The 20,023-nt window shown below is 37.3% G+C and overlaps 1 protein-coding gene and 1 long non-coding RNA gene across 5 annotated transcripts; one reads left to right on the top strand and one right to left on the bottom strand.

The window, feature by feature from the left end:
- Positions 1-6,607: 6,607 nt before the first annotated feature.
- Positions 6,608-12,324, top strand: LOC121801934 (putative late blight resistance protein homolog R1A-10). 2 transcript variants are annotated; one of them, XM_042201409.1, is made up of 3 exons: positions 6,608-7,145; positions 9,774-11,994; positions 12,080-12,324. In XM_042201409.1, exons 1-2 carry the CDS (start codon positions 6,702-6,704, stop codon positions 11,982-11,984), a joined length of 2,655 nt encoding a protein of 884 aa, XP_042057343.1. In that variant the 5' UTR covers positions 6,608-6,701; the 3' UTR covers positions 11,985-11,994; positions 12,080-12,324. The 2 variants fall into 2 exon arrangements, with proteins under 2 accessions (XP_042057343.1, XP_042057344.1); XM_042201410.1 differs by having other exon boundaries at positions 12,075-12,324.
- Positions 12,325-18,371: 6,047 nt separating this feature from the next.
- On the bottom strand, positions 18,372-19,712 carry LOC121802253. Of its 3 annotated transcripts, XR_006050755.1 has the most exons (4): positions 19,333-19,712; positions 18,849-19,249; positions 18,637-18,725; positions 18,372-18,525 (listed from the first exon to the last, which is right to left on the bottom strand). It is a non-coding gene; the product is annotated as an uncharacterized LOC121802253 (long non-coding RNA). The 3 variants fall into 3 exon arrangements; XR_006050754.1 differs by having other exon boundaries at positions 18,849-19,707; XR_006050753.1 differs by lacking the exon at positions 18,849-19,249 and having other exon boundaries at positions 19,333-19,688.
- Between the last annotated feature and the right edge of the window lie 311 nt (positions 19,713-20,023).

Genomic DNA, 20,023 nt, shown 5'->3' with positions numbered 1-20,023 from the left:
AGAATTGTAGAAGCTCAACGGCGAGATACGTTACTAGAAAAGATTCGCTCAGAAGTGAGGGACGGGTGAACTCGGAAATTTTCGTGAGGCAGCGGATAATGGTCTCACATACAAGGGAAGGTTGTGTGTGCCTAAGGATGAAGGCCTGAGGATGGAAATCATGAGAGAAGCACATGAAACCCCATACGCTGCTCATCCAGGGAGCACCAAAATGTACCAAGACTGAAAAGACAGTTTTGGTGGAACGGTATGAAAAAGCATGTTGCGGCATTTGTGGAGAGATGCCTAGCATGTCAACAAGTAAAGGCGCTACACCAACGGCCCTATGGGAAAATTGCAACCCCTCGAGATTCCGGAATGAAGTGGGAACATATTGCAAATGGACTTTGTGGTAGGACTGCCCAAAATCCCAGCGAGGGGAACACGGTGATTTGGGTGATTATAGATCGTCTCACCAAATCTGCCCACTTTGTACCGGTTCGCGCTACTTATGGATCCGATCAGTTGGCTAAGGTATATGTACGGGAGATTATACGCTTGCATGGAGTTCCAGCGACCAATCACATCTGATCGGTGATGCTAAATTCACTTCTAGATTTTGGACAAGCCTGCAGCGCGAGTTGGGGACTAGTTGAATTTCAGTACAGCGTTCCACCCGCAAACCGACGGGCAGTCGGAGAGAACGATACAAGCATTGGAGGACATGCTACGAGCCGTGGTGTGCTAGATCGAGGCGTAGGTTGGGAAGAAGTGTTACCCTTGGTAGAGTTCGCTTACAATAATAGTTACCAGGCGACTATCAAGATGACTCCATATGAGGCCTTGTATGGAAAGAAGTGTAGATCGCCACTTATTTGGGATGAAGTGGGTGAGAGAAGAATTCTCGGACCAGACTCTGTAGAAGAAATGGTAGAGATTGTCCGACAAATCCGTGGGAGGATCAAGGAGGCACAAGATCGACAGAAATCTTATGCGGATGTTCGAAGGACCGAGTTACAGTTCGAGGTCGGGGAAAAGTCTTTCTGAAAGTTTCCCCTTCTAAGGGAATAACTCGTTTTGGAGTGAGGGGAAAGCTGAGACCCCGATTTATCGGTCCATACGAGATTTTGGATAGAGTCGGCGCGGTAGCATACAGATTGGCCCTACCACCAAGCTTCGGAAATGTGCACAACGTCTTCCATGTGTCACAATTGAGGAAGTACGTGTTTGACCCCACACACATCGTTCACCAAGAAGAAATGATGGTCCTAAATCCCGATCTAAGCTATGAGGAGAAGCCCGAGGCCATTGTGGATCGGAGAGTGCAAGAATTGAGGAATAAGTCAATCGCTTCGGTGAAAGTACGGTGGAGGAATCATGGAATCGAAGAAGACTAGAGAAGCAACATGGGAATCAGAAGATAAGATGAGAGAGAAGTTTCCAGAGCTGTTTGAGTGATCTAACAAATTTCGGGACGAAATTTTGTTAAGGTGGGAGGAATGTAATACCCGAAAATTGTGGAATTTTATTCTTTTAATTAAGGATGAAATTCTTTTCTATGTTTTGTGTTTAAAATTTGGTGTGGAAAATATTTTGTGTTTATTTGATTGTGTGGATGTGGTATTTTCTACCTAGGCAATTAAATGTAATTAAATAATTAATTAAGCCATGTTTTTAAAAATCCTAATTAAAATTAAATCTCTCTCTCTTTCTCTCTCTCTCTCGGTTTCTCACCCCCCTCCCCACTAATTTCTCAACCTCCCCCACTCCCTCTTAACCGATACATCTTTCCCTTTCCAATCGTCTCCCACATCGTTTTCTCTCCTTTCTCTCTTGCAATTGCTCTCAACACCGGGTAAAGCTCCCTCTCTCCTTCTCCCCTCTCGGTTCTCATCTTTTTCATTCACTCCCTCTCATCATCGTCTTGAATTCCTCAAGGTGATACCCTCCTTCGTCGTGAATCGGAGTCGGAAAAAGGAAGTAAAGCTTTTGCGTTTCGTTTGAACCATCCGGGGAAGGTAACCCCTAACCCTTGTTTAATTCGAAAACTCATGCATATAGGACGTTTTTGGATGGGTTAGATGTTGAGTAGGATTTGTGGCTATGTGCTTGTGTTGAACATGTTTTTGATAGTAACTGGCAGGTGGGTTCCGACCCCTTTTTAACTAAGCAAACGATCTCCGTTGGGTACGAATTTTGAACTGTGTAAAGGTTAATGTGTCTTTTGTGTGGTGTGTAAATTTCAGCTTCATTGGATGTCGTATGTATTTATTATGATTTTTGCAAGTAAACTGCGCAGTTCTGCGTTTGGTGTGTTCTGGGTGATGTTTCAGTGCAATGGTTGGGTTTCTGAGTGTTATGTTTTTGTGTTGAATGTGGGTGTGTTTGGCCAAGAGATGGCTCGGAGAAATCTTGTGTTTGGCTCAAGGGTTTTGTGTGGGTTGGCCGAGAGATCTAGGGTCCGGCCTAGGGCAGGTTGTGGGAAGTTTTGAAGGGATGATCCCAGGTGTTTGGGTGTGTTTTGGGACGTAGAATGCGTGGTGGGAATGTCGTATAGGGTTGAGAATCGGAAGTTGAAGGAAAGTGAGTGTACACGGAAACCAGCGTGCCGAGGGTGCCGAACAGATGGCCGATGTGCCGAACAGACGGCCGAGGTGCCGAGCATAAGATGCCGAGGTGCCGAGCATGCGGCCGAGACGGTCGGGTCGAGGTGCCGAGCCGGACGGCCGAGATGGTCGGCCGAGGTGCCGAACAGGCGGCCGAGACGGTCGGCCGAGGTGCCGAGCCGGACGGCCGAGATTGTCGGCCGAGGTGCCGAGTTGTGCCGAGACAGGTGCCGAGCTGAGCCGAGACAGGTGCCGAGCTGTGCCGAGACAGGTGCTGAGCTGTGCCGAGATAGGTGCCGAGCTATTGCCGAGACAAGTGCCGAGCTTGTGCCGAGACAGGTGCCGAGCTGTGCCGAGACAGGCGGCCGAGGTGCCGAGCCAGGCGGCCGAGAACGGTCGGCCGAGGTGGCCGAGCCAGGCGGCCGAGACGGTCGGCCGAGGTGCCGAGCCAGGCGGCCGAGGTGCCGAGCCAGGCGGCCGAGATGGTCGGCCGAGGTGCCGAGCCAGTCGGCCGAGACGGTCGGCCGAGGTGCCGAGCCAGGCGGCCGAGACACCGAGCCAGGCCGAGACGCCGATCCTTTTTCCGAGCTTTTTTCCAAACCTTTTCCGAGCCAAGTGAGCCGTTTGCACAGTAAGGGTATGCCAGGACTTGGAGTGCTGTTGTTCGTGTGTCGTGTGCGCGTTTTGGGTACGTCGTTTGCATGCGGGGTGTGTTTCGAACGTGTGGCTTTGTGTGTTTGTTTTGTAATATGTTGTTAAGTGTATGTACGTGTAACGTGCTAGATGTTGAAGTCGTCCACGTAGGATTCATGCATTGTCGTTTAAAGTCCCGTCTTTTCTGACTCTAATCATGATATTATTTATCTTTCAAAAGGGTGATCGTTACAAGGAAAGTGTGGTTGAAGAGAATTATTTTAAAAGCTAAGCAATCGAGGTGGGCTTTTCTACCCTACTTTTATGTGGGTTATCTTTAAATACGGACTTTGTTCCGGAAATGTTTATGGAGGTGAAGTGTTTGTCTTGCCAATTATTTCGTTTTGAAACCTATCTGAAGTGGTTTACCACATATGTTTAATCGAATTCGGGTCTGTTGGGCTGCGAACCCTCAGGCTAGTGTACACGAGACTGGGTGCCATCTGAGAGCAAGTTGGCCGGTCTAGATGACCTGGGGTGTGGCCACGCCCCTTGTCATGGTTTGGATCAGATAGTGTATGATTGAGGGAATAAGGGTGGCAATATCGGAAAAATGACTGCGCAGTCGAATTTATGAAATGTATTTTGTGTACTTGGGTTATTTTTCATTATACTCAAAACCCCAATGTTACACTGTTATGGCATGACAAACTATGTTTTTGGCGTGTGTCCACTGAGTGCAATAAGTACTCAGCCCTGCATGTTGTTTTCTTAATGTGCAGGTTGAGCGGCGATGGGGATGACGGATGTTGAGCAGTTAAAGCCAAATGGGTGTTTTACTTGATCTTTTGGATGGTGTCGTGTCGTCATACCCGGCATCATCTGTCTTTTGGTCTTTTCCGCTGCTTTGTAAACCGTCACGATGTTTTCATTTAAAACTCTGAATACTTTAACTCAAGAATGTCGTCACAGTACTTTGTTTTGAATTGAATTTCCTTTTATTAAATGTTTTGGGTCAAATATTCTTGTTACCCCCTTTCTTCCCCGCTTCTTTATTCCTCCCCTAGTCGCGGTCCACCGTACTTCCTATCCTTAGGAAATGCGGACGTGACATAATATGTGATATAATATAGGATAAGTTGAGATGGGCATTGTCTTAGACTAAATTAGTATTGAATTTTATATTGTTGTTTGATTGTCTAGATTATATCAGAGATAATTTTAAAGATAATTTTAGTAATGTGTAAAATATATATAAACTATAAAATTTAAATAATATTCTAAGAACATAAATATTTTATTTTTATTAATAAAAGTCAGCATATCGCAAAATTACTATATACTATGTCTATGGACAAACACTTAATTATATTTGGACCATGTTTAAAGTGAAAGGGCCGGTAAAATAGATATCACTTATATGCATTCGTCAATGTGGAGCAGGGCATACGGCCACAATTTGGGGCATTTAAGTCTGAAAAATTTAAGAAAAAAAGTGGAGAAAGACATAAAATGTGCAAACATTAAAGTCTATAGATTGAAAATAATAGTCCTTCCGTCTTATAGAAATAGGCTATTTAGGATTGACACGAGTTTTAATGCGTAATTGATAAAATAAGAGTTTAGAGAAAAATAGTTGAAATTGTGCATTGGATGGTAGAGTCCATAAAAGATAAAGTAAAAGATAAGGAGAAAAATATTGTCATAAATAAATATGGACTATTTCTATAGAACGGATGAAAAAAAATGAAATAATGCCTATTTCTATGAGACAGGGGGGGAGTATTTTTAAAGTTTACGGACTACAAACGCAAAGTCAAGGAACCATCTTTATAGTTCACCCTTCTTATAAACTTGTAGATTTGTTCTACAAATTTTTTCCCTATTTTAATACTTATACTCCCTCTATTTCTTAAAAATAAATTTTTTTGAAAAGACATCATTTTTAATGCGAAATTGGAATAAAAGAGATAGAAAGAAAAATATATTAATGGAAAATAGGTCCATTTCATTAGAGAGAAAAAAATTCTTAAACATAAAGTTTTATTTTCCATTTCATTAGAGAGAAAAAAAATCTTAAACATAAAGTTTCTATTTTTATGAGACGAATTAAAAAAGAAATAATTTTTATATTTAAGAGATCGAAAGAAATATTTTTTGCTACATTGATATAGTGCATTAATTCGACCAATTGGACCTTGATAGATTCGTCTGTTCACTCATATATGTAAATTAAAACCCATTAATGCAAGAGTTCATCAGCAATGACACGGAAGTAAGAGAATCTGCTGCGGTGTCGTGCCGACGGCACGACCCTGCTCTTAGCTAAGAGCACCATCTTACTAACGGCAAGAGCACGAGCAGCCGACGTGGCATGCTCTGACTGGCCGTTGGTTTATCATTTTTTTTGTTTTTTAATCCGAAAAAATATGAAAATTTCAGATTTAATAAAAAAAAATATTTCCGCTTTCCAATAAAATATATCATTTTTTCTACACTTTCAATTTATTTTTTCATTATTTTTATCCCAAAATTCACACTTTCATCTATAAATACCTTCATTTCAATACAAAAAATCACACTATACCAAACAACTCTCTCAACCTTAATTTTTAGGATTTTAATTATGTAATTTTTAATTTTTAGTATTTTAATTATGTAAATTTTAATTTTTTAGTAATTTGTAATAATATTTCAGGTATTTTTAATATATTTTAATATTGTTTAAATGTTTATATCTGAAAAGTCAGTCCACTTTCTTCCAATTATTTTTTGTCTAGCTCAACAACCATCATAAATTATTTGGTACTACTCCCTCTGTCTCCCAAAATTCGTCACCATTTGATCCGGTGCGGGTTTTAAGAAATATAATAGAAATTGAGTTGAAAAAGTTGGTGGCATGTGGGTCCTACTTTTATATATTAGTTTTATAATAAAATGTGAGTGTGAATGAGTTAGTGGAATGTAGGGTCCACTGCCAAAAATGGTAAAGTGAAAAGTGACAAATTTTAGGGACGGACGAAAAAGGAAATAGGTGACAAATTTTTAGGGACGGAGGGAGTACTAGCTTTTAGATTTGAAAAGTCGGTCCACTTTCTTCCAATTATTTTACGTTCGTTGTATAATTTTTCCTTTGCCAATACAACGAATATTCGGTCTCAATTACCTCGTTTTGTAAATATTTCAATTCAGCTGATTTAAAAACTTCAACGAAAAAAGTAAAATAAAAATTGGTTATAAAATTTTGAGGTTATTGGAAGTGTCCGCCTATAATGAGGCAGTGAAGGAAAAAATTGGGGCTATGGACAAAAAAGTGGGGCTGTAGACAAAAAAAGGGGCGGGGCTATTGAAACCATCCGTATATAGTGGATGCTCTAAGTCCACTCTCTTCCTATCTATCTACTCATTCTCCCTCCCTCTCCTTACTCTGACACTGACACACATCAGATATCTCTGTCTGCATCTCAGTCTTTCTTGACTCTAATGGCGTCGGGAGAGTCTATATTAGTATTCTTCCTGCAAATCTTGAACGAGGAGTTGCGAAATTACAGGGGTCTGAAAAATGGAGAGCAACTTGAGTTGGATCTGCTTGGGAATGAGCTTGGTAGGTTACAGGCGTTCCTGCAGGATTCAGTGGCTGTGCGCAACAAGAGTCAACTCTTTGGAGAAACGGTGAAGCAGATCAGAGAGGTTGCTTATGAAGTCGAAGACACCATCGAGATGTGCTCCACCAAGAAGAAGGCTGCAGCAAAAACCAAGAATCTCTTCACCCGCTTCCGTACAAGTTTTAGCATCAGCATCGCAAAGCAAATTAAGACCCTAAGAGAAGCAAAAGTCAAACCCATTTTAGATTTAATCGACAAGGATTTCAGTAATGTTGACGGATCCATCCCATCCACAAGCGAACCCTTTACGGAAATCGATTCGGTAAACATTCCTGAATTTTCCTTTTTCTTTTCTCTCCTTTCCTTTGTCTTTGTTTTATACTCCCTCTGTCCATAGAAATAGGCTATCGGGGATCATACAAGTTTTAATGCCTAATTTATAAAAGGAAGAAAAAAGAAGGAAAAATATTTGAAATAACGCAGGAGGTGATGAAACCCATAATTAATAAAACAAAAAAGAAAGGGAAAAATATGGACTAATTCTATGCGACGAACTAAGAAGAAAATTCAGTCCATTTTTACGAGCAATAGGGGTATTTTTTTTAACCAGATTACTGTACAAGTTTCCCTAGTGATACTGCACTTTTCTTTTCTATATAGAAGGAACATCTTTTTTGTCCACAAACTTTGTCAAACTCTCATACTAGGTCCGTGAACTTTGAAAATATCATTTGAGGCAGAGACGGATCCACCTTAATATAAGGTGGGGCAAATGCCCCTCCTCAAATATTTTTACTATATGCTATTTTGTCAATTTTGTAATTTTTTTTTTGAAATTTCTTTATATTTGCCCCTTCTCAAATTCTCAAATTTCCAATACATATAATTTTGCCCCCGTTCATTTATATTCCTGGATCCGTCCCTGATTTGAGGTCTGCCAAATATGAGTTAATATAAATTGAAGTACTTTATTACTATTTTCAAGTTTTTTCGGATGAAAATGCTCTCAATACCTTGAAAGGTATATATTTTTAATACTCATCACATATTCATATTTTTTATAAATATCTTTGCTATATATTTTTGATAAATTTTTTAAATATAATTTGACCTTCAATATTATCACTTAATTTTGGTGACATGCAAGAAAAGTATGTTTTTTAAGGTTTTATAATTAAAGAATTTTAAAATATTTTTAAGATATGTATATTCGTAAAAATGAATGTCACAGTCAATAGACGATACTTGAATATTAATATATTGATATTATTTAATTTTAAATAATATATCAATATTCAAGTATCATCTATGATTGCGACATTAATTTTTACGAGTACCACTACTACCTCAAAAATATTTTCAAATTATTTAATTATAAAAAGTTGAAGAAGAAATTTTTCTTGCATTTAACAGAATTAAATGATATTGAAGGTCAAATTATATTTAGAAATTACGAAAAATATATACTACATCCGTCCTTGAAAGTTTGTCACAGTTTACATTTCGGTCCGTCCCTGAAAGTTTGTCACACTTCACTTTTTACCATTTTTGGTATTGGACCTCATATTCCACTAACTCATTCCTACTCACATTTTATTATAAAACTAATACTTTAAAAGTAGGACCCACATCCCACCAACTTTTTCAACTCACTTTTCATTATATTTCTTAAAACCCGTGTCGGGTCAAAGTATGACAATATTTGGGGGACGGAGGTAGTAGTTAAAATATTTATAAAAATATGAGTATGTGATAAGTTTATTAAAAATATATAACCTTCAAGATATTGAGGGTATTTTTATCCGGAAAAACTTAGAAATAGTAATAAAGTACTTCAATTGATATTAACTCATAGTTGACGGACCTCAAATGATATTTTCAAAGTTCACGGACCTAAAATGAGAGTTTGACAAAGTTCGTGGACAAAAAAAATGTTCCCTCTTCTATATAAACCTGCATGGACGGATTTTAAATTGTGGACACTCTATATCTTTAATTTAGCTATTCTTTTCTTTCTATCTAAACCTGGTTAAAATAGATTTATATATGTATACAGAGACAAAATTTGAGATAGCTATTAGAAAGTAGATTTCTATACATAGAAGCAAGATTTTTGCAAAAGACTACTACTACTTTAATTGATTTAACCAAAAGTGTACGTGGTAGGAATTAGAGTTGTTAACTGTGTGGCTGACACAGCCCAACATGGTTCAGGCCTGGCCCATCAGTGAAACAGAGCGAGTATGGATTACTCTTTGATTTGGTCCATTTTCAAACCCAGGCCCAGTCGAGCTGAGACCTAGGATTAGCCCAACCTATACCCAAATAAAACCCACAATTATAAATCTTACTTGTATTGTTATTATGTCTCTTTCAATATTAACATAATTTAATTATATGTATTCTAAATTTTTTTTATTAGTTTAGATTTTTTAAAAATTATTCCTTACATTTTTATATTCTAAAAAAATTGCAATAAGATAAATTTGAATATAAATATTTTAAATATTAATGTACTATTACTACCTCCGTCCCCAAATATTTGTCCCACTTTGACCTGCCACGGGTTTTAAAAAATGTAATGGAAAGTGAGTTGAAAAAGTTAGTGGGTTGTGTGACCTACTTTTATATATTAGTTTTATAATAAAATGTGAGTATGAATGAGTTAGTGGAATATGTGGTCCACTACCAAAAATGGTAAAAGTGAAATGAGACAAATTTTGGGGGACGGACGAAAATGGAAAACTGAGACAAATTTTCAGGGACGGAGGTAGTATTATCTAATGAATATATCTCGTTTAATAAAAAGTGGTGGTGTGAGGAGAAATGACTAGAAGATATTGGAACATCAAGTTGGAAGTGGATTGGAATTTATTGAAATTCTGTTATGCATAACATTTGATTTCCAGTATTCATTATACATATTTCTTACAATTCTCTCATTATACAGGATCAATCAATTATGCCTATAACTGTTTTACAAGATCAGTCAGACATGCTAGATAAAGTAGTAGATTTTGAAGATGAAGCCACCATTATTAAATATCTAATGGAACCAAAGGATAAACTTGATGTTATCTCCATCCATGGAATGGCAGGCCTCGGCAAGACAACACTAGGGAGGAAGATATTTCAGGAGAAAACAGTCCGTCAAAAATTCCCACTACGCATTTGGATTGCCGTTACTCAGAAGTTTGACAGCAGGGTTGCTTTTCTCAAAATTGTGGAAGCACTTATCCCAGAGGGCATGCATAGCCCGACGGACCAAGAGTTGGCCACAGCAGTTCGTTTGGGCTTGGCAAATAGAAAATTCTTGCTAGTTATGGATGATGTTTGGACAATGAAAGATTGGGAAGTTATAAAAAAAATCTTGCCAGAGGAAAACAAAGGGAGCAGAGTCCTAGTAATCAGTCGTATATGGAATATTGCTACACAAGTTAATATCAGAAGGGAACCTCATGTAATGAGAAATCTAGGAGAAGGGACAAGTTTGGAGCTTCTGAAATTGAGGGTTTTCGGTGATCTTGAGAGCTACCCTCCGCAGTTGGAAGTTATAGGGGTCAATATAGCCAAAAAATGTGGTGGATTGCCGTTGACAATTGTGTTGATTGCAGGAATTCTTCAATATGAGTACACCAAAACACGAGCAATCATTGGTGTTAAAGAGAACTGGTCGACCGTCTATGAGAATATTAATAAGATATTAGAGAAGGACCAGGACAAGCTCATCTCAAATGTTTTAGAAATGAGTTACAATACCTTGTCCGGGGACATGAGATTGTGTTTTCTTTACACAGGGTTGTTTCCTGAAAATTATGAGATCCCGGCCTCCACATTGATCCAGCTGTGGATTGCAGAAGGATTCATACGACCAAGGCAAGGGAGCTTTGAAGAAGCTGCAGAGAAAATCTTGGAAGATCTTATCAACAAGAGCTTGTTGATAGTGACAAAGAAGAATCTCGATCAAGTTAAAACATGTCGTGTCCACGATATAATACGTGAATTCTGCAAAGCCAAAGCTATGGAGGAGAATCTGTTCAGAGTAATGAAAGCATCGAATGAAGGGAAACATGAGCCTCCACTTTCTGAGTTACATACATTCCGACGTATTTGTCTTCATTCTGATCCCTCAAAATTCCTATCTGAAAAACCAAATGGACCACTCATCCGTTCCTTCATCTGCTTCTTGGAGAAACCTAGTGACTTGGATCCAATGCACATTTCAACTATTCCTTTCGATGTGCTTAGGGTTATGAACTGCAAGTCCGTCAGATTCGAAGAATTTCCCAAGGTCACAGGACTAATTCTGTTGAAGCACATCACTTTGTCTATTGATAAGCTTGATGTTCTTCCAAAACAAATGTCCCAGTTGCTGAATCTGCGGACTCTCATAGTGATAACAAATTCACTTTCCATAACAGTGAAAGCAAATATATGGAAGATGGAGCAGTTGACACGTTTCAAAACTAAAGCAGCCATTATCTTGGATGAGAAGAAGTGGAATGGTAAAGCTTGTGAAAACCTCCACACGCTTAGCAGACTGTCACCCAAATCTTGCAAGCTAGCTCTCACTAAAAGGGCTCCTAACCTGAAGACTCTGGGGATTCAAGGTAAAGTAGCAAATCTATTCAACACATTTTCCCTGCAGGATTTCCACTTCCTTAAAAAGTTGAAGCTAGTAAATGAGTTAAAAGCTTCTCCATTGGCCCTCACTAGGCCAGATTGCTTTCCCCGAACCCTCATGAGTCTTACCTTATCGAACACCAAGCTGACATGGAAAGGTCATATGTCTGCATTGGCAACTATCAGCTCCCTTAAGGTCCTCAAGTTGAAAGAAAATGCATTCAGTGGATACTTTTGGAATGTGGATTATGACTTTCCAGAACTCCAGTTCTTGCTGATTGAAAAAGCGGATGTGGCTAACTGGGCAGCCTCAGCAACTCATTTCCCGAAGCTTAGGTGGCTTGTAATTAAATCATGTGAGCGCCTGCAACAAATACCAGAGGGTTTGGCAACAAACCTGGAGAAGTTGGAGATTGAGAACATCAGAAAAAGTGTAGTTGACTCAGCCAAGGCAATAGAGTCAATCAAAAGTCTGGCAGTACAGAACCAACCATCCATTTCTAGGGTTCCATTTAATCTCACCATTGGCACCATATAGTTCTAATCAGGTACCTTACTACCTTACATATCTAATAAGTCATTTAGCTACATATCAGTTTGAAACTGCTTTTGAATCTCACTGTTAAAGCACAGTGGGACAATCTATCAATGGAGACTGCATAATCAAATCAGGACAGACATATATCAAGAGCCATCTCTTGTAAGGCTTGTTCATCACCTTCTCACAACTTCAAGTCATGAAAAACTGCAAAAAGGTAAATGTTTCATGCTTCTTGTAATAAAGTAATGGACACTTTAATTGGTTGTGTTTTGTGTAATGGAAAATATGATGGATTCGATATTAACTTCTCCATTATTTTTGTGTTTGCTTTTGTGAATGTGGTTTTTTTGGCCAGAAGTTTTTCTAGCTTCTTATTGTTTGGGATTAATTTCATGAATAGTTACTAAACCGTAGTGTTTGTATAAAATTGGTTACTAAAATTTGATTTGGTTTAAAATATTAAAAAACTTTACATTTTATATTATTTATAGTTTAATTCAATTTTATTAATTATTTTAAAATGCCACATAATATTTTCTGTTTATGTTAATCATATAATTTATGTACAATTCCTTTATTCCACATATTTTTGTGATGAAGTTATTCAGATTGATAATTAAATTCAGCTTGATTCGACTTACTATTATCTATTCTCCCTGTCCAAAATCCGATTTTGGTTCTCCCATTTTAACCTGCCTCCGAGATAAAATCCCTGCTCCAAGATTTTGCAGAGGATGAACAATTTTCATCGATGGAGCGATGCTCGTCTTTGATGCCAAGCAAAACCTTATTATGTATAGACAACCTAGTTTGCCCTTTTATTCCTTCTCCTAATCCATCTTCATAACTATTCATGACATGGAAAAACTTGTTTTTCTTGGCTTCTTTTCAACAAAAATGCAACCAAGTTGAGTGAAGGCCAAAAGTTTTCAAACTCGACCTCGTTAAAGATGTTTTAGACTTGCTTTTCTTGTACACCATAACAAGTGAATATGAAGCAAGCTCCTCCAAGCACTCTAGAGCATAATCTTCCATGCTTTGTTCAATTATTTCCTCAAGAAGGATGAAACTTTTCGTTTTTACGTGGATTATCGCCCCCTAAATATGGCCACCACCCAGATCACTTCCCTATTCCCACCGCAGACGAGCAGTTTGATGAATTGTACGTGGCCAGGGTATTCTCCAAGCTGGATATGTGGTCCGACTGTCACCAGATTCGGATGCATGTTGATGATGTTCATAAAACAGCATACCGAGCGCACAACGAGCACTTTGAATTATTGATGTACTGTTTGGCTTGACAAATGCTCCATGCACCTTTCAAGCGGCGATGGATAACATATTTTAGCCTTTCCAAAGGAAATTTGTCATCGTTTTCTTCGATGATATTTTGGTCTACAACAACTCTCACAGTGATCATATCGACCATCTGTGTATGGTTTTGGGTATTTTGGCCGACAACACGTTTTTTGTCAAAGCTATCCCAATGCTCTTTTAGTGTTTCAATGACATATTACCTTGGTCACATTATCTCAGCGGGAGAATTACAAGCGGACCCTGCAAATATTGAGCAATGAAACTGTGGTCGTTACCTAAGTCGATCAAACAATTGTGAGACTTTCTGGGTCTCACTGGGTATTAGCATCGTTTTGTGAATGATTACTCGATCATAGCTGCACCACTCACTGATTTGTTGAAGGACTCTTTCAAGTGATGATGCGACCGCTGCCTTCGATCTGCTCAAAACACCATGTGCTCGGCTCTTGTCCTCCGCTTCCCCAACTTTGATGAACCTTTCGTTGTTGAAACTGACGCGCCAAATTTTGGAGTCGTTGTTGTATTGTTACAAAACGGACACCCTCTTGTTTTCTTTAGCAAGAAACTTGGCCCTAAGCGCCTGCTTGCCTCGACATATCATAAGAAGCTTTACGCCATTGTAGAATCAGTGCAAAAATGTCGATAATATCTTCTCGGTCGCGAGTTTATAATTCGAAGTGACCATTGCGGTTTGAAAGATTGGCTCTCTCAGATAGTGCAAACGTCAGATCAGCAGTTTTATACTCCCTCCGTCCCATAATAGGAGTCACAATTAGTGTTATGAAGTTGGGGCACAACTGCACAACTTATTGAATAAAATGACTGTAGTGCAGTATTCTAATTTTCTGTTTTCAGATTTCCCACCAAATATTTGAATGTTAAAAGGAGAGGGAAGTTAGTTTTGTACACTTTTCGAGCTGAGAGAAAAAAGATATTTTCATCTAAGAGAGCTCGAGTTCTTCCATACTTTCTTTCTGAATAAAACGATCTCCATTGATTCTTCTCTTATTTTTTATTGTTCTTTGTTTTACTCATTTTCAAATACATTGTGTGATTTAGTTCCTTGATTGTTCCGGTTGGTTTTGGTTGAATCCAAGAACCGATTGCATTGAGATTTTCAATTAGTATAAGCACGAGTTTCAAGAAATGTACAGGATAGTGAGTTAGAAAAGTTAGTGGAATATGAGACCTAATTATTTATATTGGTTTTATAATAAGAGGGGACATCTTTTTGGTACACAAACTTTCTCAAACTCTCATTTTAGGTCCGTGAACTTTGAAAATATCATTTGAGGTCCGTCAACTATGAGTTAATATCAATCGAAGTATATTTTCTTACTATTTCCAAATTTACCAGACGAAAATACCCTCAATACCTTGAAGTATATATAATTTAATAAACTTATCACATACTCATATTTTTTTATAAACATCTTTACTATATATTTTTCCTAATTTCTAAATATAATTTGACCTTCAATATCAAAAGTTCCTTCTTCAACTTTTAATACTTCAATAATTTGAAAATATTTTTGAGGTATGGATACTCGTAAAAATTAATGTCACAATCAATAAACGATACTTAAAAATTAAATAATATCAATATATCAATATTCAAGTATCATCTATTGACCGTTAGATTCATTTTTACGAGTATCCATATCTTAAAAATATTTTAAAATTCTTTAATTATAAAAAGTTGAAAAAGAAACTTTTCTTGCATGCCACAGAATTAAATGATACTGAAGGTCAAATTATATTTAGAATTTAGGAAAAATATATAGTAAAGATATTTATAAAAAATATGATTATGTGATAAGTTTATTAAAAATATATACCCTTCATGCAAGAAAAGTTTCTTTTTTAACTTTTTATAATTAAAGAATTTTAAAATATTTTTAAGATATGAATACTCGTAAAAATGAATGTCACAGTCAATAGACGATATTTGAATATTGATATATTGATATTATTTAATTTTTAAATAATATATCGATATTCAAGTATCATCTATTGATTGTGACATTAATTTTTACGAGTATCCATACCTCAAAAATATTTTTAAATTCTTTATCGATATTCAAGTATCTTTTATTGATTGGGAAAGGAAAAGAGCATGTCTAGGATTTTCTCACTATGTAACATGAAAGCAACTGCACTATATAACATCAAAATGCAGATGCATGAAAGCTATGGAATTGCTAAACAATATCGATTACCCAAGTCTAACTCACTAGACTACAATTTTTAAACACTTGCAACTATGAAATGAACAAGCTAATGCAGCAAAGCTAAACAAACAACCGAACTTAAACAAGATGAAAAGAAAACAAGAATCTTAAACTTAGAGACTCGACAAAAATCAATTTTAGACAAGGAAAACAAATCTAAATCTCAAGCTACGATCAATTACCTAAACAAATGCAAATTCGAAAGGAAAATGTTTCAACAAGTTAAAATTCAAACCAAATTTTAACTACTGCTGAAATTGATAAACGAACTGTAGCAAATAACCCAAAACACTAGAACAATCAGATTAAATAGAACTAAAATAATAACCATAGTCTTAGACTCACAAGTCTCGATGGAACAATAAAGTTTTCAAAATTAGAACATAAAGCAATTATAGATGTTAATATCCTTCACTCTATCCCATAGTTATGAAATGTGGCAGCAATTATCTCCCATAAAAGCTAACTCCCCTCCATGGTGGTAAATGATATGCAAGAATGGAATAAACCGTCTCCCCTTCATTTTCTACACCAAAAACATACAAAAAGTGTAGATTAAATTCAATTAGAGCTCAAATGATACTAAATAAAATGCAACAGATAAGCGCGATCAAACCTCCTCACACTAGAAGTATGCTTGTCCTTAAGCATGTAGTGAAGAAAAGAAAGATAAGAGTCACAAGACTACAACAAAAAACAGAACTAAAAAGAAAACACAAACAAAAATCAAGCAACCTAATAGTTATCTTCGACAGAGTCTCCCACGATCCTAAAATCTCATAATTCATGTTAAGCTCAATTCATTCAATCTGAACACATGATTCCAATTATCAAAAAGTCAAGGCAATTAAACTTGAGTTGGATAATCCGGTTCACTCAACTTTCAACTCTCATTTTGGAATATTCACTCAACAAAAGAATAAGCAATTAATCTCATAAGATGTGGTCAAACATTTGCAACTCAAAAGGGATTTTCATTTAAGATGCAACGGGGCTAAGGACATGAGATATGTAGGCATTAGGCAAGATACTCCTAATGGGTTCTAAGCTTTAGGAAATGAAATTTGCATGATGCATAGATGTTGCACTAACCCAAAACCATCAAGACTTACAATGTGTTTCAGACAAAATGCATAATGCACTGCATGCTTAAGTGCGGGTGTAAGCTTCATCTCTTTATTTTGTAAGACAATACACACGCCATACAACATAGTACTAGTACAAATTACTAAGCTTCATTCCCTAGTAGAAGTTCTAGGGTTTTCAGAACAAGAATGAGAATAAAAGTTTATTTCATATTTCTCAATGAAAATAATGCTAAACGTACCACTAATTTATAGAATCTAGAATGACTAAATAACTTAAAGATACGAGAGATAATGATATAGATATACACCAAATCCTTGACTTAGAATAAGAATTATCTTGTGCTGATATCTTCAGATTTGGTGAGATGTGGTTCTCAGGCTTTTGACGTCTCTTGCTGGGATGGGCTCTACTCGACGTTTGGGTTGCATGGGAATGATTGGGTCGGCAGTCGTGAAGCCACAGAGTTGTTGGGCCTTGGCTGGAGCAGCTGTGACGTGAGTGTGAATTGAGTCCCTCTCGCTGAGTTGCCCGACTTTTGGTGCTACCGGAGTGGGTGTTGAGGTACCTATCAACTAATTTGATAGGCTTTTGCCTATCAAATGAATTATTTGAGTACAAAAGAGAACAACCCTAGTTGAAGTTCTAGGGGGCGTTTCACGCCAGAGAGAGAATGAGATTAATTAATTTAATTCTTCATTCTGCTTGATAATAATAAAAAAAATCTACACATATTTATAATATGTGTGGTACAAAAAGATCTCCTATAAACTAGGAAAGTAAATCAAAAGCAAATCAAATCTTAACCACTATGGAAAATAAATAAAATCAGAACAACTAAATATTACTAAAACATAAATAAACTAAATAAATATACGGAGAGAATATCAGCTCCCTTCCGGAATAAAATAGAATATCAGGTCCCTATCAACTCCCCCACCGTTGAAAACCACCATGCCCTTAAGGTGGAAGTCAGAAAATAATCTTCCATCTTCGTGCCTTTGTCTGGATCTTCGTCTGCAAACAAATTTGTATCGTTTGGGACTGCAACAAGTGATGGAGAAACCGTCTTTGGACATGAGATCTCTTCCACGACTTCACTGACATAACCAATGATGACAACAGTGATTTTTGGGCTGTGGGATTTTGGAGGAAATTTGGTTTCCACCAAAACCATTGGCTCATCCAACTTTTGAGGCGATTTGTCATCATTTTTTACCGTCTCTTCGATGATGGGGTCTGACTTACATTTGTTGTTGACTCATCATCGTTTTCTGCAGCAGTCTCGACGATAGAATCAGATGTGGCCTCCCTTTTAGCCATGGCCTCTTTTTTTGCTAAATATTCAACTGCCTCCATAATTTTGTTGAAAAGTTTATTCGTCTCTACGAAGTAAATGTCATCCTTATCAAAGTTATAATAAACAACATCCAGAAATTCTTGCCATGAACAATTAGGATTCGAGCGTCGACATTTGTGGAGCCATATGGATGCTGGATGGTCAAAAAATAACCTTACAAAGAATAGACGATAGGAATCAGAGAACAAATGATAGTCAAAATATTCTTGAATATCAAAAATCCATCTCACGGTGTAACGACCCGCTAAACCGATATTATTAGAAACAGTATTATTAGCTTGATTATCTATATAAGTGATTTTTAGGCGATTAAATCCGAGTTGCGATAGATTGTTGTTGTTGTTTGACGATAGGAAAGTGAATAGAACACGTAAATATATTACACCTATATGAATATAATAAATAAATAAATAAGATCCCAAAATCAAAATTTTAATGTCTGATACATCCAACAAAAGTCCAACAAAATTTAATCTATACATCATGCGTTCTAAGAAAATCGGGTACTTCAGCACGGACGGCCACGAACTTGAACCGATTATACCTACACCAAATTAAATGAATAAGTAAACAAATCCTCAAATAATTAAATTAATAAACAAATGAAAAAAAAAATCAAATAAATGTAACTTGGTCACCAAGTCAATAAATCAACCTTTTTCTCCCTTTCTTTTGTTCTCCTACGCTCCTTGCGCTCTTCATCTTTACGCTTCTCTTTATCTTTAAGCTTCTCTTTTTCTTCTTCTTCAAGTAGTTTCATCTGTAAATAGAGAATTGAATGGAAAAAGTGAGAGTCAATCCAAACTCCAGAAGAAAAAAAAACTAGATAGATAGTTGCTGCAGACTAAATATTGCAGATGAAAGCACCTGCTTTTCTAAAGTGATGATTTCTTTACACGCCACTTGCCATCTTTTATGTATATGTACTTTTATGCAAATCTCTCCCATATCTATCAACAACCTCCCCTCTATAATACTCTTTCACAAATTAGTTTTCTCCTATTTCATTCTTCTGCAACAAGAACAAGATTTATTCTTCTCAACTTCTACTCAATCAAATTCAAGAAACCAAGAATCCAAATTCGAGAGAAGGAGCTACCGGTTGTTCTTTTGAAATCTGTTCAAGGTATTTTTTTTCCTACCCAATTTTTTTTTAAAACGTGAATTATTGCATTTTGCTCCCAACACATCATCCTACTTCACTCCCCACATAATTCAATCAACCAGCATCACCGATCAAATCGCACAATCAAAACAATAACTACGATCTGAAATCAATGAATCGAATAAATCGAAGCAACCAAATTAAAGATCGAACCTGTAAAGAACTGAAATCAAGTTAAGAACTTACCTTGGGGCGTCGGGCGACGGAGGGGAGAACCGACGGAGGAGCGCGACGGCAGCAGCAACGTTGAATCGACGGAGGCTGGCGAAGGCTGACCCGAAGACTGCACCGACAGCACCGAGGCGGCAGCGTCATGTCTTCTCGGCGAGCAGCGGCCGACGGCGTGGAGTGAATCGGGAAGGCGAAGGAAATTCTGGGAAAATCCCCAATTTTGTCGACGAGAGAGAGAAGTAGAGAGTTAGAGAGAGAGGAAGAGAGAGGCGTGGGGGATGTGGGAGTTAAATAAATTGGGCCTTTGTTTGTTTAAAGGAAGTGGGCCTATTAAATTAAATGGGATGTTTTGGTTAGTTGGGCTTCAATTAAATTTTGTTGGGCTTTTAAAATTTTAAATTGGAGATATAAGGTGGGAAAATAATTATGTCTTGGGCTTTTAAATAAATCTTTGGGCCGATAATTAATAGTGGCGAATTATTTAATTAATTCCGGAATATTTCGAAGGATGAATAATTTTATCCTAAGTCCGAAATAAATATAGTTCAAAGGGAAATAGTTGCGATAATTCAATTATGCGCTTAAATAAATTTTGGGATTTTTGTTCGATATTATGATGGAAAATACGAGGAGCCAACGGAGGAATTTTGGGCGTAAGTGGCCGACCGGCATCGCCCCGCGACGCCTCGGGCGGCCGCTAAGGAAA

Source organism: Salvia splendens, chromosome 5, assembly GCF_004379255.2.
Source record: "Salvia splendens isolate huo1 chromosome 5, SspV2, whole genome shotgun sequence".
Classification (NCBI taxonomy): Eukaryota; Viridiplantae; Streptophyta; class Magnoliopsida; order Lamiales; family Lamiaceae; genus Salvia; species Salvia splendens.
The sequence above is the reverse complement of the archived record's forward strand: the minus strand, read 5'-3'. Positions and strand labels throughout refer to the sequence as shown.

Coding starts and splice junctions, on each gene's coding strand:
- LOC121801934 (XM_042201409.1), top strand. CDS start 6,702: ATGGCGTCGGGAGAGTCTATATTAGTATTCTTCCTGCAAATCTTGAAC. Junction 7,146..9,773: donor CCTTTACGGAAATCGATTCG/GTAAACATTCCT, acceptor CTCATTATACAG/GATCAATCAATTATGCCTAT.